Source organism: Balaenoptera borealis (assembly GCF_965194805.1).
Source record: "Balaenoptera borealis genome assembly, chromosome: 2".
NCBI classification, from domain to species: domain Eukaryota; kingdom Metazoa; phylum Chordata; class Mammalia; order Artiodactyla; family Balaenopteridae; genus Balaenoptera; species Balaenoptera borealis.
Window position 1 is genome coordinate 109,449,922 of NC_138867.1, and position 23,393 is coordinate 109,473,314.

Below are 23,393 nucleotides of genomic sequence, written 5' to 3' on the forward strand. Positions count from 1 at the left end.
CGGGAAATGGGACGGAGAACTAGGACCGGGGGAGGAGGAACGAGGGGGCGTCGGCGCTGGAAGCCGGAGGCGGCCCGACAGGGATCGTTTCCTTCCGGAGAGGAGGCCGGCTCTGGACCTAGGCGCGGGCGGGGGGCGTCCAAGGGCGGGTGACCGGGAAATACAGCGGCCCGCGCTCCCCGCGGCTGGCAGCCGTGGTGCTCGTGGCTCCTCCTCCGGGCCAGTCCGGAGCTCGGCGGCGGAGGGAGCGAGGGCGGGGGCTCGGGAAGGAGGGAGGAGGGAGGGACCAGGCGCGCCAGTGACAGGGTGGCAGCCTAGGAGCGGACGCCTTGCCGCCGCCGCCGCTCCACCTCCTCCTGCAGCTCCTCTCGCTGCCGCCGCCGCCGCCACCGCCACCGCCGGGAGAAGTTTCACTCCCGACCCTCGCTCGGAGCGGAGAGCTCGGCCGGCAGCTGCAACGCGCCGCCGGCTAGGCGCCCGGAGCGCTCCGACCCGGAGGCGGCGTCAGAGCCTGTGCTGCGGGCGGCGGCCGGGGCTGGGGGCGTTGAGGCGGAGGAGGGGCGGTTGTGAAGCGGCAGACCCTTGCGCAGCGCCGCAGCCGCTCAGCCAGCGTCAGCGCCCGGGGCAGCCGCGATGGCCGTGCGCTCCCGCCGCCCGTGGATGAGCGTGGCATTGGGGCTGGTGCTGGGTTTCACTGCTGCGTCCTGGCTCATCGCCCCCAGAGTGGCCGAGCTGAGCGAGAGGAAGAGACGCGGTTCCAGCCTCTGCTCCTACTACGGCCGCTCGGCCGCTGGCGCTGGCGCGCAGCAGCCGCTCCCCCAGCCTTATGCCCGGCAGTGGCCGGAGCAGTCGCCGCCCCCAGCGCGCCAGGAGTTCCAGGGGCCGCAGCTGCCTGAAGCAGCGCCGGGGGTAACCAGTTTTCGCAGCAGCCCCTGGCAGCAGCCACCTCCGCTGCAGGAGCAGCGGCGGCGAGGACGCGAGCCCGAAGGCGCGACGGGGCTCCCCGGAGCCCCTGTGGCCGAAGGGGAACCTGAGGAGGAGGATGGAGACGCGGCTGGGAAGCGGAGAGGCGGTCGGCCGGGGAGTAGCCACAACGGCAGCGGGGACGGGGGCGCCGCCGCCCGGAGCTCCCGACCCCGGGATTTCCTGTACGTGGGGGTGATGACCGCGCAGAAGTACCTGGGCAGCCGCGCGCTGGCAGTGCAACGGACCTGGGCGCGCTTTATCCCCGGCCGTGTGGAGTTCTTTTCCAGCCAGCAGCCCCCCAACGCTGGGCTTGGCCACCCCCCGCCACCCCTGCCTGTCATCGCGCTGCCTGGGGTGGACGACTCCTACCCTCCCCAGAAAAAGTCCTTCATGATGATCAAGTACATGCACGACCACTACCTGGACAAGTATGAGTGGTTCATGCGCGCCGACGACGATGTCTACATTAAAGGTGACCTCCCACCCCCTGCTGTCCCGTCTCCCCGCCTCCCAGACTCCTTTCTCTGCAGCCAGCCCCAATCCCTGCCCAGCCGCTATCCCTGGCCAGCCCCTCTCTGCTTTTCTGCCAGCACGTGCTCCGGGCTCCTGCAGCCCCGAGCCGGTCGCCCACCCCCACACCCGCTCGCCTCCGCCCACCATTCCTAGTCCGCTCCTCCTCCTCTCCTGCGGTCTGGACCCTCCTCACACCTGCCCAGCTTTTTTCGCCTTCCTCACTCTTGCTGCTCTGGTTTCCACCCACCTCTTGCTACTACTCTTTATCACGCAGGAAGGCGAGGAAAGGGACCTCGGGGTTAAGCCTGAGGCTGTTCCCACTTTACACTGCTCTGAAAGCCCCAGGTGGTGGTAGTTTCCCTAATCGGTCCAGAGGGGCGTGTCCTCGGTGGAGAAAAGGAGGGTGAAGGATGCAGGCGAGAGCCAGTTTGGAGATCGGTGATCTTGATTATCCCTCTATCCTTTTGTTTTTACTGGATCAAGCTTAGTTTTGGAACTGGTGAGATTGAGGAATCATCTTCGCTGTCCCACACCCTTCTCTGTGCGTTTCCCTTCCTTCTGCACCACCCGCCGCTCAATGGGAGTCTTTGTGCATCCCAGCCGCTCCCGCGCACAGCTCTTTCCAGCCACCGCAGTGCAGCCTCAAGCAGTTCCTTACGCCCCCGGCAACAGCTCAGTAAAACCCTGAGGGGATGGCTGTATTGACAGGAATTGGTGGTGGGGGAAAAGGGGACAGCGCCCGCGAATTATCCAGACCCTAGGAGCTCCAAGCTGTACTAGCACACACAAGGCTGGATCCTTTCCAGTCCATCTTGGTGGCTGCGGCGTTAAGCAGGGGCTGGGAAGCCCTTCCCGAAACCACGCGCAGCCCCAGCACGAGAAAACTTTGTCCGTTTTAAAAGAGGCGCGGTCCTTCGCCCTGCGTGTGAGTGGCTCTGGCCAGAGATTGCTAAACTGAGCAGAGGAATGTTCCTTAGAGCGGGAGGAAATCTTTACAGTCTTGCTCTTTGCGGAGAGGAACACAAGGGAAGTAGCTAGGTTGTATTGAAGGAGGGCTCCGTGTGTGTGTGTGTGTGTGTGTGTGTGTGTGTGTGTGTGTGTGTGTGTGTGTGTTTTGGCTGCCTTGGGTCTTCTTTGCTGTGCGGCCTTTCTCTAGTTGCGGCGAGCGGGGGCTACTCTTCATTGCGAGCGCAGGCTTCTCATTGCGGTGGCTTCTCTTGTTGCGGAGCCCGGGCTCTAGGCACGTGGGCTTCGGTAGTTGTAGCACTCTCGCTCAGCAGCTGTGGCGCATGGGCCTAAGTTGCTCCACCGCATGTGGGATCCTCCAGGACGGGGGGGGGGGGGGGGGGGGGCTCGAACCCGTGTCTCCTGCATTGGCAGGCGGATTCCTAACCGCGGATTCCTAACCACGGAGCCACCATGGAAGCCCCTCCCTGTGTTTCTTTCCACATTTCCTAGCTTCTTGGTCAAAGGGGGGCAGCCCTTACTTAGTTTACACCACTCTAATTGTAGCCTCATTGCTTTCTCCTGATTCAGGTAGTATCTTTTACATATTCAAGGAAAAACAAACAAGACCCCCCCCAAAAAAAAAACTGTCACATTTTGGCAAGGACTGAGTGTAGAGTTAATAAATAACTAGAGATTTCTTGGGTTTGGGTTGAGAGGAGTGAAATCCTTAGAGATGGTTGGCAGAGAAAATATTGATAATTAGATATGAAAATAATGAATTGGATAAGTTGATACAAACATTTAAAAAATTGCATTCCTGGTGATTGCAGTATCTTATAGGTAGATATAAGTTATGTAGATATCTATAATTGATAGATCCACTATCTTTTAGTCCCCATGTCTTCTGTGTCTCTTTAAAGTCACAAAGGTTTCCTGGCAGAAGTTTGCCACACTTTGCAGACAACTTCCAAAATGCATTAACAACATCCACTTCTGTCATATCTTTTAGTGCTTTGAAAGATTGTCCTTCAGAACATTGAAGTGCCATATTCTTTCCATTTCTATTAAGAATGAAAGGCATTTTGTATTAAGAACCCAATAATAGTCAGCTGAAACTCACTGAAATCCAAGGGGCATGGCATAGGATCAAGATAATGACTGCACGTGCTGTGCTTATCAAAAAAGATGGTAGAAATGCTGACTGGGAATGTAAAGAAGGTGACTACTTATTCCAGTATATCACTTGGTAGAGTACGAAATGCTTTGGAACTGTTTTAGCTACAGAACTTTATTTTAAAATTGTTTTTCCTGATGAACTTACAAACTATAAACCAATTATATAAATGTTAACAAATGTTAATTTTTTCCTAAAAGAGTACTTTCCAAAGTTCCAAAGTGTTATATTTCAAGGCAAGTTTGATATTCTCTCTCTTTCTCTCTCTCTATATGTATGTATGTATATACACACACATACATATATGTATACACACACCTTTTGGGTTGTATATGACTTGAGTTTAGTTACGGACAAAACACTAAACTAAATCAATTATCAGGGTATCAGTAGTCTGCCAATCAGGGCTGAATATTAATATTATATTTCTGAGAATTTTATCACTACTTCATACATGCTAAGAAACCTGTTTTTATTCTCCTTGTCATTATTTCACCTTTAAAAAAAATCTGATGACTGTCATCAGATGTAAGGTTTTTCATTGACTAGAAAGTTGATTAAATTTTATTATAATTTAACAAGAACTGAATGTAGAGTTAATAACTAGAGATTTCTTGGGTTTCGGTTGAGAGGAGTGAAATCCTTAGAGATGGTTGGCAGAGGAAATATTGATAATTAGATATGAAAATAATGAATTGGGTAATTTCATACAAACATTTAAAAAAGAGGGCATTCCTGGTGAATGCAATTTCTTATAGGTGGATAGATAGGTATATGTGATGAAAATTTTATTATAATTTAGAAATTAGTATTTTTAAAATAATGGAATATTCAAAGAGGTTTTTCTTCTTTTCAATTGTATAAGACTTGTGGGGAGTTTATGCACAATATTGGAAGTTCTTTCCCTTGCTTGGTGTGTTATAAATGATTATGAAATTAGGAAAAGGAGTGATTGTTGTCTTTCTCTTTGTAGGTGATAAGTTGGAAGAGTTTCTTAGATCACTAAATAGCAGCAAGCCCCTCTACCTGGGCCAGACTGGCCTGGGGAATATTGAAGAACTTGGAAAGCTGGGGCTAGAGCCTGGGGAGAACTTCTGCATGGGAGGACCTGGAATGATCTTCAGTCGCGAGGTTCTCAGGAGGATGGTGCCACATATTGGTGAATGCCTCAGAGAAATGTACACGACTCATGAGGACGTGGAAGTAGGAAGATGTGTTCGACGTTTTGGTGGTACTCAGTGTGTCTGGTCTTATGAGGTAAGACTTAAGCTGTGATGAAAATGTTCTCATATTACAGGTGGGTGACAGTTTACAGTCTGGGGCAGTGATTCTGTTTATTCTCTCTGTATCTTTGTATTTGCTTGAAAATGATAGCAACAGCCAGTGATGGACACAAGGGCGATTGTGGGAGATGCCTTTCTTATCAGAGCTGAGGCCTGTCCCAGGCTTTCTTATTAGCGTGACCCGTAACTTTAAGCAGCAGCTTATGTATATAGTCACATCTCTGGAAGATGCTACTTCCGCTTTATTTGCTTTATTGGTGTTTATATACATGTGTATCCGTTTCCTGTCTCTAACAAGAGGATTAATTCTGTTCTCTTGGGCTGTAGTTTTTCGCATTTCATCCTTTGTTTGTTGTTGTTTTGGTTAGGTATGTAATCGCATCTCTTTGTTTTCAAATAGTTAAACTCTGTAGTTTCTTGGAAGATTCTTATGTGAAAATTTAACATACATTTTTAAAGCATAGGAAAAATTAACTCATAATGTTATATCACTTATAATAGACTTATTCACAAAACTTTAAAAGGCACGATTATGTGGAAAAACAGAAGTTCTGAAGATGTTAAGTAACTGCTTAATATTATGACTAGTTCTCTAAAATTTTGTTTTATGTCTGCCCTCATTCCATTTTCTCAACCGCACCCATTATTTAAATAATCTGAGTTATGAACTGTTGTTTTATTGTAGTAATTCATTTTACGAAATAATCTGAGGTTTTTTTCCTTCAGAAATTGGTTTTGAAATGAAAAGCAATTGCGTTTAAAACAGTTCTCCTGAAAGTTAATCTTAGTAAAAGTTACTTAACACTTAAATAATGCATTGCAGTTTTCACTACAGTTTGGTTTTCAAGTGGTTGGAGTTAAATGTATTTTAGCTACCCTGCATACCTTTGTAGATTATAACTTAACTCATTTACTTACCTTTTCAAATTTGTCATGCTTTCTCAGTATCGAAGAAACATTTTATGAAAACATGTTCCCTGTGAAGTCATTATACCTCAAAATTACACAGTCCCATTCATTTTTCTTTTAGAAGTGTAATCCCACTTTCCTTAATTTAGCTTTCTTTTTTATGCATCATGATATTTACACTATGGGGAAGTATTTCTTATATTTATTACAGAAAGTAAGTATTAATAGTAACTAGTTACTTGGAATATGTACTATGCAAATTTAAAATTATTACATACCTTATTCCTTTTATTGATAGAAACTAATTTTCTTTTATAAAACCAACTTACGTATACCTTTATAATAAAAATGTAGATAAGCACATTATAGTTTAAAAATAGGTAATTTAATAAACTCAATGAAAAAGATTTGTCTCTCCATTTAATATAAAACTAATTGGAAGGCAAAAAAATACTTTATATGGAAAACACAGTCAGTTGATTTTTGTTTACATGAAAATATTATTTTTCAGACATTGTCTCTGTATGGATGAGTAAAAAAATCATATTTTAAATAAAGATGGAAAATTATTATATTTTATCTGATGCTTTATTGCCTTAACATCACATAGAAAGTTTTAACAAACCTTTTATGACCCTCCATTCAAGTTTTCATTGATTCTGCTGTGAAGGTACAGTCCTCACATAGCAGCCTGCCCATTCCTGATCCAAGACAGTAAAATATGCTCAGGTGACCTACATGCTCAAGAATTGATTTAATATTTTATTTATAATATAGGCATTTGTTCTGGTTAAAGGGGAGTTAATCGTAGATATCTGCACCCTCTCTGTTAGAATAAGTGGAATCTTAGATCTTTTCATTAATTGACATAAAAGAAGAGACAAACAAAGGGAACTCCAAGTCTTGTAGGATATAACTTTATGGTCACCATATTTACATTAACTTTTGGCAATACATTTGAATTTTAGACTGACAGTTGCCCATCGCTAACTTCAGAATCTGTATGAAAAAAATAATTTCTACATTTTTTCCTAGCATTAGAAAATGTTATCTTCTAAAGGAATACTGTTTCAGAATGTTGACTTATATTTTGCTAAGCAATTACATAGAATTTACTTTATTTTGGAATTTCAATCTTTAAAGGAGCTATTTAAACAACATTTATTTTAAAGGTGGCATTGATTTAATCCTAACCCTGACCCTAACCCTAACCCTGAGTCTTATTTAAAGGAATAATGGAAAATTTCTTTACCAAGGAATATATTAAATAGTATCTGTTAATAAATTTAGTAAAGATAAGTATACAATTAAATTATATCTAAGCATTTTAACATTAGGGTGTGTTCTACATTTTCTGGACACTGACTAGGTAGATTGGGGCACAGCCAAACTAGGGCTTTCCAGGTCGGGTTTTAGGTTACTTGAAATGTCCAACTATGCTACTGATCACATTATATGGAAAAATTAATCTATTCCACTCTGGGTTGGCATTCACATAAAGGTGAGATTTCACATCTGGTCATAGAATAAACTATGAAACCCATCAGTAATTTTGTTTCCATATTTCTTTTATAAGAACCATCTACAACAGAATTTTCTTAAAATTTTGAATTTTCTTTGCTAAACTTTCCATAGCTTTTAGGATTTTGTTTGACTTTTCCTCCTAATGAAAGTTCTTGCAGAGTTAACAGCGCTGTTACAGAAACATGTTCACAATTTTTGAGTTTGAATAAATGAAGCATCATGATGGAATGTTATCTTTTAAAAATGCTAAACAGGCTTGCAGATCTTGTAGGAAGAGAATTGGACAAAAATATTACAATTATAGATTGTATAGCGTGTAGCTATTCTTGACTGTGAATTACATTATTTGAAAATCTAGGAATCTTCTAGTATTCTTTACTGCTGAATTAAAGTCTACTTTCCCTGTTTATATATACAGTGAAGCATAATATTGGCAAGAGGGAGGAGAGGGAAGGAGGGTGAGAGAGACAGAGAGATGGAGAGACAGAGAGATAGAGAGAGGTATAAACTTGAATTTGGGTTTGAGTCACCAGTCTACCACTCATTAGTTTCATTGTCTTTTTAAAATTACTTCTCTGAACCTTGTTTAGTTCAATTGAAAGCAGAGATTGTAATGGTGTCTGCTTCATAGATTTTGTAGAAGATTAAGTGAAATGGTGAAATGATCCATGTAAAGTTCTACATAGTATTTGGCACGTAGTAAATTGTCAGTAGGTGTTAGCTATTATTGTCATAGTGCTGAATAGATCATGTATGATATTACATATAACATGAATTCATCAATTTTATTCATTTACTAATTATTATTAATGAGTGATTCATCTATATCAAAAAGTCAGATGAAATAAAATTTTTTCCAATGAAGAATACAAGTGTAAGGTTTTTTTGGCAAAGAACAAGAAATGAGTATGTTTCAGTATTTTAGAACTCTGAGGAATCCAGTATTGGTAAAACAGAAAACATGGATGACTTTCAGACATGCACTACAAATATTTGCTTCAGTCTTTGAGTATCGTATTAAATAACTGATCTTGAGACTGTGGAAAATATTATTTAACAAGTGATTATTTAATATATGAATTGAAGGAATCTCAAACAGATCAGATTCTATCTACATTAAAAAAAATTACTGTATGGATTTCTAGATTAGCCCCCTTTTCTGAGTTTCATTGGAATTTTCAGTAGAAAAGGAAGTCAGTAGTATCTCATTCTGCAGTCAGTTCACAGGACCACCCTGGAACTTGTCTCTCAAGGCAGCTGGAACCCCCTCCTGATGTTTCCCAGGTGTTTCAGGAAGTGATATATATCAATAGCTTCCATTCTTCCTCACGATAAGGTCCTGGTGGTCTGGAAAAATATGTCTTGCTTGTTGGCCCCTTCCTCTGTTTCTTCCTCTGTCATCTCTATCTACTTTTCCTTTCTTCTGTCATTAACGATCAATAAAATACATTACAAATGCATTTTGATATGCATTGTTTCTCATCACGTTCTCAGTAAATTAAATGCTCATGACAGGCCAACCTTGATATTCCAAGACATGACACATAGGGCCCAGGAATGGCTTGACTTCTTCTGAATAAAGAGGGCTTTGGTTGCTGATGGGTCTCAGACAGACTGGTTCTCTCTGTACCTGAGACCATTGGAGAGTCAGAATTGAGATTCTTCCTTCCCCACCTAGAGGTAGAAACATCTAGTTTTCAAGGACATGGCAGATGTTCATAATCAACAGACTTCGTGGGTTGCTGTTATACTCATTTATATCTCAATTGTATAAGTATAGATGACTAACTGAAGCATGATCATGAAAAATTATTCTATGCTTTACACTCTGTGAGTGTTAGAATTTATTGGCACCTACTGTTGGCTAAGTTCACATTTTTGGTTGAGCTCTATCTTGGCTACTGCTTTTCTAGTTATCTGAGCTACAATCTGGCAGCTTGGGAGGCTGCATATGGCTCTTAAATGTTGTTTGGCACGTGGGGTGTTTTAAGGTTTTCTTGATTTTGTTTTTTGATGCCATTAGCAGAGGCAGGCAGTCTTGAGTCCCTTCATGACCTATTGTTGTGCACCAGCCTCTCCTTGCACGTTTAATTTAACTGCCTGGATCAGGTAGGCATAAGAGTGTTGATATTTTGAGTCAGATAATCCACGTGTTGCAAATTTCATTAAAAGATTCTCTAGGAAATGAAGTAATTTTCTAGTGAGAATGAGATGTGTATTTTAAATAGTTTACAGAGAATTAATTTTTTCAAAGTTGGCTGTTTAGAGTTGTAAATCGTATAATGCAGTTACACTCTCTTTGTTATAGGTATTTTTAGTAAATTACTAGACTAGTGAGGAGTAGAAAGTTCTCACTGTTGAAAAATTATTTGTTTTATTTTCATTCACACAATTCATTTTCATTCTGTGTCTTAGCAGAATTGGAAGTTCCTTTTCTTTGGTTTTTGTTTTAATGAGATCACTTACATTAAAGCATTAAAATAATTTCGATGATTCTTCTTCTCCCTGTGAGGGAGTTTTGCATTTCATCCATCTAAGAGTCATTTTCAGAATAGTGTGTATTTATCTTTTTAATGTTAGCAGTTAAATGGAGCCAAAAAATATGTATCTTTATTTTGTCTAATTAAATGTTGTTTCAAAGAAAACAGAGTTCCATGTTGATGGAAATATTTCTCTGTGGTTTAAAAAATCATTTCTTATGACTAAACAGATTTTTAATAGATTTCTTAAAGAGTTAATTTCACACCAGAATGTCTTATGTCTAATCTTGGCCCCCTAAAGGCCATAAACACCCTAGAAAACTCCATTATTTCACAAAAGGATATATTCTGGAAGTGTTTTCCTGGGCTTGTAATACCAGAGAACTACACCATAAAAAATGTAGCTACATATAAATTCTTTGTAACATAACCATTAAGGTTAAAATATCTGTCCCATTCTTATAGGGCTGTTACACATCCTTCTTAGCTTCTTTCTGTTACTTATGAGCTTCCCTTTTCTGTAATGCTAATTTTACTGTATCATGAACATGGTTTATGCCCCTAAAGTATATTAATATCTATGGAAAAAGTAAAAGTCTGGGATTTTTACCTAAAATTCGGTCTTTCAAAAATTCAGTCTTTTCTTGGTTCTAATTCAGTCATATTTAGTTTTTAACTTAACTAAGAGCAGTGAGCGTCTCACACCTACTCTTCCCACCCCCATTCCACTTGTCAGATGAAATCATCCCTCATTGATTTTATGAAATCTCTTTTCTGCCACACTGCTTCCTTCATTGTACAAAATAAAATTGCATTGTGAGTTGAAGGACAAACTTGGTACAGTTTCTCCATGTTTTGTAGTCTTAGCTAGTCTGTTTTCATTGTTAACTAACGCCGTACCACCTGAATTCTGACAATGTGTGTTTTCCAACAGTTGTGAAAAATGCAAAGTTTGGAAGATGCTTCCATGCAATTTGAAATGAGTTCCATGATAACATAAACACTCATATTAGTTAAAAACTTTGAATACTCTTCCTCCTTAATTGATCAAAAGTATTCTAATTTCCTGAAAAAATTCCAAGTCAGTTTTCTACTTCCACTTCCTTTGTCTTGGTTTCCAAAAAGCTATGTGAGAAACGTTCATTTCAATCTCTTTTCTAGCTAGTGAATTAATGAATTAGTGCTCAACATACAAAAAAACGTAATCTATCATATAACTATACTGCATTTTACTTTGACTATAGCATGTTACTTCTTTTGCACGAAATATGTTAAAAGTAACTTTTAATAAGGTGTTTAAGCTAAACATAAACTTCATTAAAATAAAATCAGTGTCTTGAATCATATGAGTCATTATTTGATATTATTGAGCAATAGGAAAACATGTAAACTGAAAAATTGAGGGGTTGCAGTTCCTCAGAATTCTCATGCTCTTTTCGTTTACTGTCCTATTAAACAATACTCTAGTTAAGGCTTAACCACAAATCAGTTTGAGCCATGACATACATTTAATGTTAGCCTGTCTTGCAAAGGTGTTGGACATTTATAGTACCAAAAGCATGTTACAAGTTTCTAAATTAACTGAATCAAAATAATATATTTATTTTAAAAATTCAGCCGGCGTTGTTTTGGGAACTAACGAATGAAATGGATTTCTTAATTTTCTGAGATTTTAAAAATCTTCACTCACCGTTTATAATTTTGAAAGCTGTGTCCCTCATTCTTCACAGTCAGTGGTAGCTGAACTCTTCATTATCCCTTTCTGTTTCATTCATTTTTATTGTAGAGCTATTTATTTATAGAGTAGATGGTTTAAAGAAATATACAGATTAATAAAAGTAACATACAATAAAATAAAATTAAAATGTGAAGAAATAAGGGAAAAAGGAAGACATATAGAAAAATAAGAAAAAAAAAAGGAAAAATACATGTTGAGTTCCTTTTTTCCTGGCATTAAAGAGAACCCTACCTTGACTTGATACTAAGACCTGGGAGAAATCTTCCCCATGGAGCAGACAGGGGTTCTGAGGGATCACATACTCAGCACCACTTCTTTGATAAGTAGAATAGCATGATTTGCTTGGCTGTTTCTAATAAATTCCCTCAATATAAACCAAAACTGTAATGCAGAAAGGCAATTCTTCAGGAGGAATTCTACTTGGAGACAGTGCAATTATGGTCAGGTACACCATTGTTTGATAACTTCCGTGATTGTATTTTAAAATTCAGAATACTTTTCAGAGAGCCGTCTATGGGTATTACTTCTCAGGCAAATGTTTTATATTAGGTTGGCCAACAGGAAATTTGAATTATGCATATTCTCTGGTGAAAACCCAGAGTGTAGCCATTGTGTCCTTGATTAAGGGAAGATCTGTGGTTGTGCTTTGCTCGGCAAGAGGAATGTAGAGACACCAGCTACAAATGGAGAAATCAAACCAGATCATGGACCAAATGGTGACCCCACCTGAGGAGCCCTGAGTCAGGCCCAAGAGAATTCCTAACAACTCAGCCTTGAGTTATCAGTGTGGTTACCTAGCTTTTGAGCTAATTATTAGAAGTGTCTTTATTTCATAAATTTAATAATTATACTTATTATATGTTATATAAATAATTATATATTTATTAAATTTACTATATAATTTAATTTTAATGTAAATTTTGCATGCACAGATTAAAATATTTAAAGATCAACATTTTAATGATGAAACAATGTTTTAATAATCTAATAGTCTATTATACAAAAATAAATTTTAAATGAAATAAGGTCATTTAATATTCATGATGAGTATCTTAAAATGTGAAAAAAAAATAGGGTGAAAATAAATTGAAGTATTCTGCTTTAGAATTCAGTCATCTCACATCTTAAAAGCCAGTTGATTTCATTTGCTCAAATACATTTATTGAGCACGTCCTATCAGCAGTGGACACACAGACCTTCCTTTTCCTCATGGAGCCCCCAGGGAGGAGAACTCAGGCTTCTAACCAATCTCTGCTTTCACATCTGATACAGAGTTGGGTTTCCCATCTCTGTCATCCTTCTCAATCTTTTTCCTTCTAAGTCATGAAAGCTCCAGTTGGGTCCAACATTGGTACCTGTCTTGGAACTAGGATCAAATGATTCTTATTTTAATTTTCTTAAGTGAGCATCTTCCTCTCGTTTGTATTACTGTCACCTGAAGAGGAGAAAACCAAAGACGTGTTTAGTAATTTTATGGCATATTAATATATTTTGTGCCTGTTATATAGCACAGATCACCAGGATTTTGTTTTTTAATTAAGTCTGGAACTATACTACCTGGCTTCAAATCCCAGCTCTGCCATTCACGAGCTGAATGGCCTTAGTCAAGTTACTTAACTTCTCAGTGCCTTAGTTTCTTCATCTGTCGAATGGATATAACAACAGTACTTACCTCACAACACTGTTGTGAAGATTAAATGAGTTAATGTATATAGCAGCACTCAGAATAATACCCGGCAGTGTTAAGCATTCTGTAACTGTTAGTTATTTTTGCAGAAGCAGAATGGCATAAAATAGTGCCAACTTTACAGAGCCATTGCGAGGAATAAAAAGGTCAATGTATTAGAAGCCCTTAGAATAATGCTTGACATGTACTAATTCCTATATAACTGTTAACTATTATTAATATTTTCCAATTTACAATGTTCATATTCTTTTTTTCCTCTCATGGGAAAGAAATAATGTTGACTGGAAAGCGTTTATTGCAACTGCCTTCTGAAAACTGGGCTTTGCTGTAGTAGGGAGGGTGCTGGTTCAGTGGTTCCTGCTCTGACTGCGCAATGGAGTCCCCTGGGGGACTTTGAAAAAATTCTGATGATGGAACCCATCCCTGACTCATTATATCAGAGTCTTTTACAGGTGAGGCCTGTAGCATGGGTAGTGTTAAAAACTTCCCAGGTGATTCTAATGTGGCTCTAGGGTTTAGACCTTTGTATAAATTATTTTTTATTAATTTTCTGTTTTCAAATATCCAGTCCATTCTTAACTATTCCATAAATGTTATATTTTCCTTTTGGGAAAAATTATAGGAAAGGAATCAGCACTTCTGCATTTCTTTCTATGTCTATTACTCATCTGTTCCAAAGAGTTAGTCACTGGATTTAAAGACAATGAATATAAAGCCATCACTCACAGTTGTATGTTTCCTCATGTTCTGATTTTCATGGTTCATATATCACTTTTTTGTTTTAGAAAAATACAAGATTGATTTTAAAACATTTTTAGAAAAAAATACATTGTTTATTCATGCAAGGCTTAAGGTGTTAACTGATGGTTTTATTTATTACATTTGAATAACTATATAGTAAGAGAGCTCTTAAAATATATGTGGAATGTTTTCATTGACTTGTTTGCTTTAACAATGACTTTTTGAATTGGAGCTCAAAAGGAAAAAAGGTATCAGTGATCTATTTCATTGAGTACAGAAACCAAAACTTACTTAAAAACTTAAATGAATAACTTTGATTTTAGCCAGTTATTCTCAAATATTTCCTTGTCCACTGCTATAGCTGACTGCTATAATGGAGGGAAGTATAAGATACACAGGAATGTGAGGGAAGAAGTTCCCAAGGAGAACAGGAAAATGCAGTGCTTCCTCCAAACTAGAAGTAATGCACAGGGACATTGCCAGGTGAGTGGGGATACATGGGAAGGCAAAGGTGGAAGAATAGCATGATAGCAAATAGTGTGTTTGATTCAAGCATATCTGGTGGCAGGAGACATGACGCTCAAAAGCTGCTGGTAGACCTTGATTGTGAAAGGCCCTGTATGTCATCCTCAAAGGTTTAGAGTATACCTTGTAGATCAGTGATTCTTAGAATTAGTGGGGGTGATGTAATTGGTTTAGATCCACTTATTATGGAGCCCATGAATAGTATGTTAAAGACCTTTCTGGGTGATTCTAATGAGCAGTCAGAGTGAAAAATCTGTTCCATAATGGGGAGCTTTGAAGAATTCTTCATAGGTAACCATGATCAGATCACCCTTTAGTGGCTGGAGCACGGAAGGATGGATTGGATGCTCTTGTGCCTAGGGATAGTGACACAAGACAGTTAGGAGGCTATTGCCCCAGACCAAGTGAGAGATGAGTCTTGATCAAAGAGTCAAAGTGGAAGTGGAGGTGAGGAGAAGGAATTGAGAGGTAGTGAGGAGAGAGAATTGACCAAAGTAGGTGATTGGTGAGATGTAAGGGTGGAATGGGGGAAAGTTTAAGGTGACTCCTAGGTTTTGGGCTCAGGTGATAGTATTATAATATTCCTAGCAATAGGGAATAATGGAAGAAGAGTAGTTTTCGGTGATTGGTGTATTTGAGGCATGGGCAGAGAAGAAATGACTTCTATTTTGGGTACATTGAGTCTCACTCATCATTCATTTATTCAGCAAGTACTTACTGAGCACTTGATACTCCAGGCACTTTTTTAGGCACAGGAGTTATAGCAGTCAAAAAGAAAGAACAAATAGACAAAAGTCCTTGTGTTATTTTCTAGAGGGGAAAGACAATCAATAAGCAGGGGAGGGGCTAAGGGATGCAGGATGATGGGTGTGCAGTTTTAAATAGGATTGTTTGGTGGGCCTCACTGAGAAGATGATATTTGAGCCAAGCAGATATCTGAGGGAGAAGCCTTCCAGTCAAAAACAGTAGGTGGACAACTCCCCAGGAAAATGTATTTGGCAGGTCAAGAACTAGCCAGAAGGCAAGAGAAACTAGAGTTGAGAAGGTGCTGGGAGAGTAGTAAAATGTGAGATCAGAGAGGAAAAGGGGTGAGAGATGATGGGTCAGGTATCATATATGGCTTTGTAGCCCTTTGTAAATACTTGAAAAGTGAGGCCCACATAGCTTGAACAACTTTCCCAGATTATACAGGCAGGAGTATTGCTCTCTTGTATTATCAGACTGCATGTTGATTATATACATACCAATTATGTGTATTATATCATATTTAGTATAAATGTATGTCTGTATACATAAAACATTTCTTAATGTATGAGCTTGTGAAGACATTTAATGGGGAGTCACAGGGGTGCTTTATTACTAACAGGCCAGTAAGTGGATAATGAGCATAAAGCATAATAAATGTTAAGTTATGAATTTGGACTTCCATTTATTGTGTGATTTACCAGATCTTTTATGCAATATTTTATGTCATTGTGTAGAGTTTTGCAATAAGACTGGAAAACAAATTTTGGGTCATTAAAGCATATAGCATGGAACTTTATCGTATAGTATTATTTGGCAGTGGATCAAGTTCTTTTCCTTGAAAATTTAGTTGACAATTTTAGATAGCAGTTTATTGCATATTTACATGACATCATTTGTTATACCTGGAGGTTATTCTTTTTTTTTTTTTTTAAAGGAAGGTTTTTTACTTTATTTATTTATTTATTTATTTATGGCTGTGTTGGGTCTTCGTTTCTGTGCGAGGGCTTCCTCCAGTTGTGGCAAGCGGGGGCCACTCTTCATCGCGGTGCGCGGGCCTCTCACTATCGCGGCCTCTCTTGTTGTGGAGCACAGGCTCCAGATGCGCGGGCTCAGTAATTGTGGCTCACGGGCCCAGTTGCTCCGCGGCATGTGGGATCTTCCCAGACCAGGGCTCGAACCCGTGTCCCCTGCATTGGCAGGCAGATTCTCAACCACTGCACCACCAGGGAAGCCCCTGGAGGTTGTTCTTATAGAATTATTTTATAACACTTCTGTCTGAAATGGCTTTAGATCAATGTTCCACATCTCTTAGGATACGTCTTCCTTTGTCAAACTGGAGTTTCAGATTTATGAACATATAATTCTGTTTTGTGTCTTAATTAATTGCACTGTAGGTGCTTCTGCTACAAGTAGATTTACAGCAGGATAATTTTAGATTAATTACATAGCATATAAATCCATCATCCCCATATAATTGCTTACATTAAGATACATGTGTTTACCTTATGGTTGTTTAAAATTCTGCATTTCTTGTATTTAACCTGTATCTTGTCTTGGTTTCCCTTTTTTAAATTAAATATTCTTAAAGATTTACGAAGTTGTGGTCAAATTACAGAAAGAATATCTCCTAACTTTGGAAAGTCTGTATAGAGACCCACCACAGTCAAATAATCTTTGTTAATCAGTATTTGTTCTTCTGACAATATATTTTACAGTAGTGCTTGTGAATGTTTATTTTCATTGGTTGTAAGTGTGTAACTGATGATTACTTTTGCTAGTATACACATTTGTTACACATGCATTACCTTATTTATATATTCAATCGAGTAAATTGTACATATGGATTGTCTAACAATCAATTGTAAAAATAATTTCAAGTCCATTATAATTGATTTGTTTTTTCATTTAAAGAGCATTTAACAGTATACCATAAATTAATTTTTTGAAACCTAAACAATATAATGAATGGCATTGTGTTAATTGAAACACATAATCATTATAATATAATTATGATAGTTCTATAATAAAACAAAATTCTTGAATCAGACTCTATAAATGTAGGCATTTTCAATGAGGTCCTGTGAGTCCGTAATTTAAATAAATTTTATTTTTCCGTCCTTTTTTCTACCTAACTTCTAATTTTCTTAATCTTAACTAAATTTTAATTTTCTGTCCTTTATTTCCCTAATATTTCTTTGTTTTCTAGAGTTCATAGTGTTCAGATGGTATTATCAGATTTCATTCCACCTCAGTCCAGTTTTAGATTGATTCCTTAGCTTACAAAATACAACCACAATGACCTAATATTCTGGACACATTATGAAGCTTCACTACACTTTTCTTGTAAAACTAAATTGCTAGATTAAGAGAGAAAATATGACATCTTATTTCCGTTTTGACACTTTTAACAAAGTGTCACATGAAGTAGGTTTTGTGTTCATAGATGCGAATAGAAACCTAGCAAACACTCTCAAAATAGTCAAGGCTTAAAAAACTTAAATCTCATTTGAATTAGACCAAAGTTCCATTTTGTCAAATACATCATTTTGAAGAATTGCTTGAAACAGTTGATAATGAGTGTAATTGATTTTACCAAATTTGACAAGACAGTTGTAAAATGTGTCTGAAAATACTGGAAGATCTGTTCCATTGCTTTCCAGGTGTTATTTTATAGCAGATATCAGTTTTGTGTAAAGTCTGTAAGTAATAATACTGACAGTTCCTGCTTATGTAAAACATTTGTGCTTTTATTTTTGAAAGAGCCCCTGCTTTCATCTTATTCTTTGTCCAAAGGTAGACTTGTGATTGAAAACACTATGTGAAAAAAATATTTTTGGGGATTTGAGTGATGAATTCCTTTTTTGGTTTTCTGTTTCACCATCCTAGTTTTAAATTTCAGTTTATATGCATGTGTTGATGGGAAATAAGCACAGCCATCCTCCACAATTCCTGGGTAAGATGAATCAAGAGTGACATTAGTGGCCTATGATTCTTATGGCCAATTTATATATACTTATAGTCACAGATTTTAGAGTATTAGAAAATTGTGAATACCTTTTTTGTTAGCATATTTGCCATGTTATTTTTTTTTCTGTAGAATAGAACTACTAATGTGGCTTGGCCAAATTAATCTAGATCTGGATTGAATAGATTTTCTTTTATTTTAAAAATTGGTTGGTAGTGCTGGCATCATTTTATACAGCTGTTTTGATCAGATTTTTTCTTAATGCTATACTCACTATTGAAGTAAATTTGGATGTGTCTCTGGATCATTTTAATAGTTAAGGTATATAGCTTGTGGAGAAAATGGAAGCCAAAACAAGAACTTATCATAGTGTAAAAAGCAGTGTAGACAACCTGATCAAATGCTGATCTGAAGCCTGGTGTGGTTTTATTAATTTCTACTCCATCTCGATATGAATAAATATGCTAGGAAATGTCTGAAATGTTTAGTATTTTATGATGTTTATGATAAATAATCTAAGCTTTTAAACTTTTCTGGGTATATAATATAATCAAATTAAGCATCAAATTGATTTATATTTATATATAGCTGTAAAAATAAACAATTGATCATTAGTTACGTAGCAAGCACTGTACTGGGCTGTAAGGGAGAATGAGTGAGATGAAATTTCCTTTGTCTTATGCTAGAAGTGGACAACAGGCTCAGAGCAGTTTAGTAACTTGCCCAAGGTCACACAGCTAGAGAGCTGTCAGAGTTTAGCTTCAAACTCTGGTTTATTTGATTCCAAAGACCGTGTTTTTTTTGAAATGTTACATTCACCTTCTGCCTGAGGATTCAAAGAATGACATTTCATTTTTATTTTAAATCTGTGATGTCAGATTGGAATTGACAAGTTCAAATATATTCAATATAAGGAAATTGGAAAGAAAAGAGGTAGGCTACAAAGGTCAGACAGTAAAGACCCAGAATGGAGAGGTGCTGCTTTACTTTTAGCATTCTCTCCACTAGACGGGCTTACCTGTTAGTGATAGAGTCTCTTAATCTTTCTGGAAGAGATCTGTGAAGAGTAAATTAAAGGGACCAAAATTGTTAGAGTTCTTCCAGTCCTTAGCATTTATGTTTACAAGAAAAATATCTAACATTAAAGTTTTCATTTTCAATAGAAACAGAATATCGTATATTTTACTCTACCTCAGGGCAAGATTAAAAATGTAGGCTGTCAGTTTTATCTAAATTGTTTTCTAGCTATACTATTTAGAAACGAAGTACACATGGGTGTATATATCACACTAGAATTTCAATTATTGGGGTATATTCTGAGAGCTCATTTTATCTTAAGAATATTTCTTGTTCTGATAATTAGTTTATGTTAGAATGACGATTTCTCATTTACTTCTCAGAAAAACACACACATAGAGGTAATTTCTCAGAAATAGTGAAATACATTTTTTCAAAAAGAGCTAAAACTTTGTAGAAACCCTTACTGTTTCAGAGATTTTTAATGTGAGTGTTTCATAGTTATTAGTTTCTAGGAGTGACTTTTACATGGACTTACATTGTTAATAAAATCCTCCTGAAAATCCCTACAGGTAAATGGGGTTATTACCATACTTATTAGAATTATCACAGTAAGTGGGCTTGCGCTGAGTGCCAGCCATATGCTTAGTTGTAGACAGAATATGAAAATAAAGATGGTGCTTCAGATAACAGCTTTAGAAAGCTACAGCTACTTCTTGAGTTTAAACAAAATGTAAAGTTATACAGTAGAAATATCAGGATATTAGATCATATCAGAATGAGTGTATCTGAAGCACTTACCAAGTATAAGATTCCATGTATTGTTCTTCCCATGAAGAGTTTAGAGTGTAGTGGGAAAAGAAAGAGCGAAATGAGAACGTTAATAGTGTGGAAGTGAGCATGGAATTGATGAGTTGTATGTAGACAAGCACTGTAAATGTTTAAAAGGAGCATCGTTGGGGGCTATAAAGTCTAGGCAGGAAGGCTTCATGGAGAAGTTGACCTTAACTTTAAAGAGTAGGTAGGTCAGTTCTCCAGGCATAGGGAAGGGTTGAGCCTAGATGGGCTGTGCATTATACCCTGAGGGCATGGTGTGGGCAGGCTGGCCTCCCCTAGGTCAAAGCTGTAGAAGAGGGGGTCACAGCACAAAAGAAGGAAACAGAGATTTTGACTGTGTCGGTGTCTACCTAAGAGCCGAACTGTTGCCAGAAAGACAGACAAGAGATGACAGATGGACCCTGAAAAGTATGAATGACCGTCCTCTTTTACCGCTGGGTATAGAGGATCTCTTCTGGCCTCTCAATTAGAGTTAAAGTCTTGGAATTCTGGAAACCCTTATGCCACTAGGTTAACTTAATGTACTCTGAAAACAGCTTTATTCAAATTCCTGTGCAATGTGCCTCAGTCTTTCCAATCCAGTTCATTTTGAAATGCCTCTATCTGAGCCTCCATGATATTATTAAAACCTGCCTGTAATGCTATTTTTAGACTCATATATCATGCTAACTGAAAAAAAAATTTTTTTTTCATTTTGACTAATCCACTGAAAACAGCTTCTGATTGTGCAGCTTTGCAAATAATTTAAAACATGTATATTTGTGTGGAGTATATCTAGCCTGAAATTGTGGCTATATTCTTATTTATTAATGTTCTACAACTATTTGTGGGCAAACTGCCTTCTTAGTCTTGCTTTGTGGGTATCAACTGATTGGCAGGGCTGATTTCTTCCAGCATAGCTGTAAATGAGTCCTTTTAAAAAAAGATACTCATTAATTGTTGTCTCAAATTTTAATTAAGGAAATCATTAAGTGCTTAATAAATTGTACCTGGGCTCTTAATATTTTTAGTTTTTAAAATTATTTTCTACTAACCTTTCTCTAAGGAAACACTTACCAGTTTAATGCTATAAATATTGGAGTAGATGTGTAAAAGCTATTTTACAAGTTATCGTGTCAGATAAGAATGTGTTTAACTAAAGAAGACAGAAAACTTGGCCACAGTGGTTTTTGTTTGTCTATTTTCCAGAATGTGTAGGTGAGTCAGCCCTGACTAAGTAGATACTGAATGATGCATCATGGTCCCCTGCTTTTCCTCTCTTTTTGGTCTGCTTTTCCTTAGAGTGTTGAATCTGTTCTCATGCATATAGATTTCAAGCATTTTAAAGAAACTAATCCTAGTTCCAGGTAGGAAGGGGGAAGACTTTCTACTGACGTGAGTTTACTCCTTTTTTCAAGGATGGAAGTCTTCCCCATAGATCTCTGCCTACATATCCCTAGTTCGAATTATGTCATATAGCCATCTATGACTGCAGGAGAGGTGGGTAAATTGAGTACATCCAGCTTCCATAGCCAGAAGAAAGAAAAGGAGAAGGAGCTTGGGAATAGGTGTTAATGAATCTAACTCTATATTAGGGTTCTCCAGGGAAACAGAACCAATAGGATATATGTCTGTCTATCTACCTATCTATCTATTCATCTCTCTGGAGAGAGAGAGAGAGAGAGAGAGAGAGAGAGAGAGAGATTTTAAGGAATGTGGAGGCCAATAAGTCCAAAATCTACAGGGAACACTGGCAGGCTGGAAATTCTGGAAGGGGTTGATGTTGCAGCTCAAATCTGAAAGCAGTCTGGAGGCAGGATTCCTTTCTCTTTAGCTCTTTGGGGGACCTCATTCTTGTCTCTGAGAGCCTTCAACTGATTGGATGAGGCCCACCCACACTGTGACGGGTAATTTGCTTTACTCAGAGTTTACTGATTTAAATGTTAATCACATCTAAAAAAATACCTTCATAACAATATTATAGACTGTTGTTTGACCAAACAGCTGGGCATCATAGCCTAGCCAAGTTGACACATAAAATTAACCATCATATCTACATAATTTACTAAGATTTGATAATATCCAATGGTTTAGAACCTTTGCAACTCAAGTCCTGCCTCAGCTTCAGTGGGTTGACATCTTTCGTGTTGTAGTTTGTGTACATGAAATGCAGTAGTTTTTCTGTGTATTCCAGGAAATTCTCTTTGCTAATTCTGAAATGGATTTAAAAGACTAATATTAATTTAAAGAGGAATCTTAAAAAAAGATTTATTGAGATTTCTTAGGCTCTTACGTAGTTCTAAAGTGGTAAATGACATATCATTTTAAACAGTAAGATTACTTTTACCTAAATGACCAGAGAATGTTAGGAGGGATAGTAGAATGTTGACTGGCTTGGAAATGAGGAGACTTAGGTATTTATATTATCTCTGACATTAATTACTTTATCACCTTGCCTTTCTGAGTCACCTATAAAAGAGGACTAATAATAGATTTTGTACCTTTCCTATTGGATTGTGACAGTTACATGAGATAATGGATCTAAAAGTGCTTTATGAACTATAGAGTGATAAAAATATATAAAGAGACACTAAAATATAAAGATAAATGTCTCATAACAACCTCCTCTGTGATTGGAGGATGACATGGCTTATGGGCTGTCAAATGAAGGTTAGGGCTGAATACAGAGTCAGAAATGATCTGGTCCAAACTGATAGACTAAGCTCCAGCCTAGAGGACCTCAAAGGAACATCCATTCCATGACATTTGATTCTGTGGAAAGCAATAGGAGGCCATTCCCTGGCAGAATGAGGAATGTTTTGAAATTAACATCAGGATGTTGGACTTGGTAGCATGACAGCTGTTTTAATCCATGCTTCTTCAAATCTCTCCTTCGGAAATGCACAACAATTATTCAACTAATGCTATAAAAATATAATTTAAGAAATATTTCATTTTAATAACAAAATTCTACAGCTAAATATTAAAAAAAAAAAACTAAATAGAGAAGGGAGTAACAGAAGAGTTTACCTAATGTTGTCTTTAATAAGAACAGCCTTTAGTCTTGAGTGATGTTACTTAAGTTAATTTTTCTTGTATGTAGAATAATTAGGCACAACTAAAAGTCATTGACGATTTCTTAATTCGGTGAGCCATCATTTCAAGCATATCAAAATCAAGTAAACTTCCAAAAATAGGTGATAATAAATCTACGCATGGAATGGGATTTCTATAACTCTAACTACATTTATCATTAATCTCTGACTTCTTTCATATAATTTTAAATGTCTTTGGGAGAATGATTTTGAATGTGTTTGTATATGATATCAAGTTATTTATGAGACTTAGAATGTGTACCTA

General features: G+C 38.1%; 1 protein-coding gene across 1 annotated transcript in view; it reads left to right on the forward strand.

Annotated features, from left to right (window-relative positions):
• The first annotated feature begins 55 nt into the window (after positions 1-55).
• Positions 56-23,393, forward strand: part of CHSY3 (chondroitin sulfate synthase 3) — a 342,347-nt gene continuing 319,009 nt past the window's right edge. The window contains exons 1-2 of the mRNA XM_082380778.1: positions 56-1,438; positions 4,575-4,858. Of these exons, the coding sequence (XP_082236904.1) occupies positions 634-1,438; positions 4,575-4,858 (1,089 nt within the window). The 5' untranslated portion in view covers positions 56-633. The remainder of the gene's footprint in view (positions 1,439-4,574; positions 4,859-23,393) is intronic.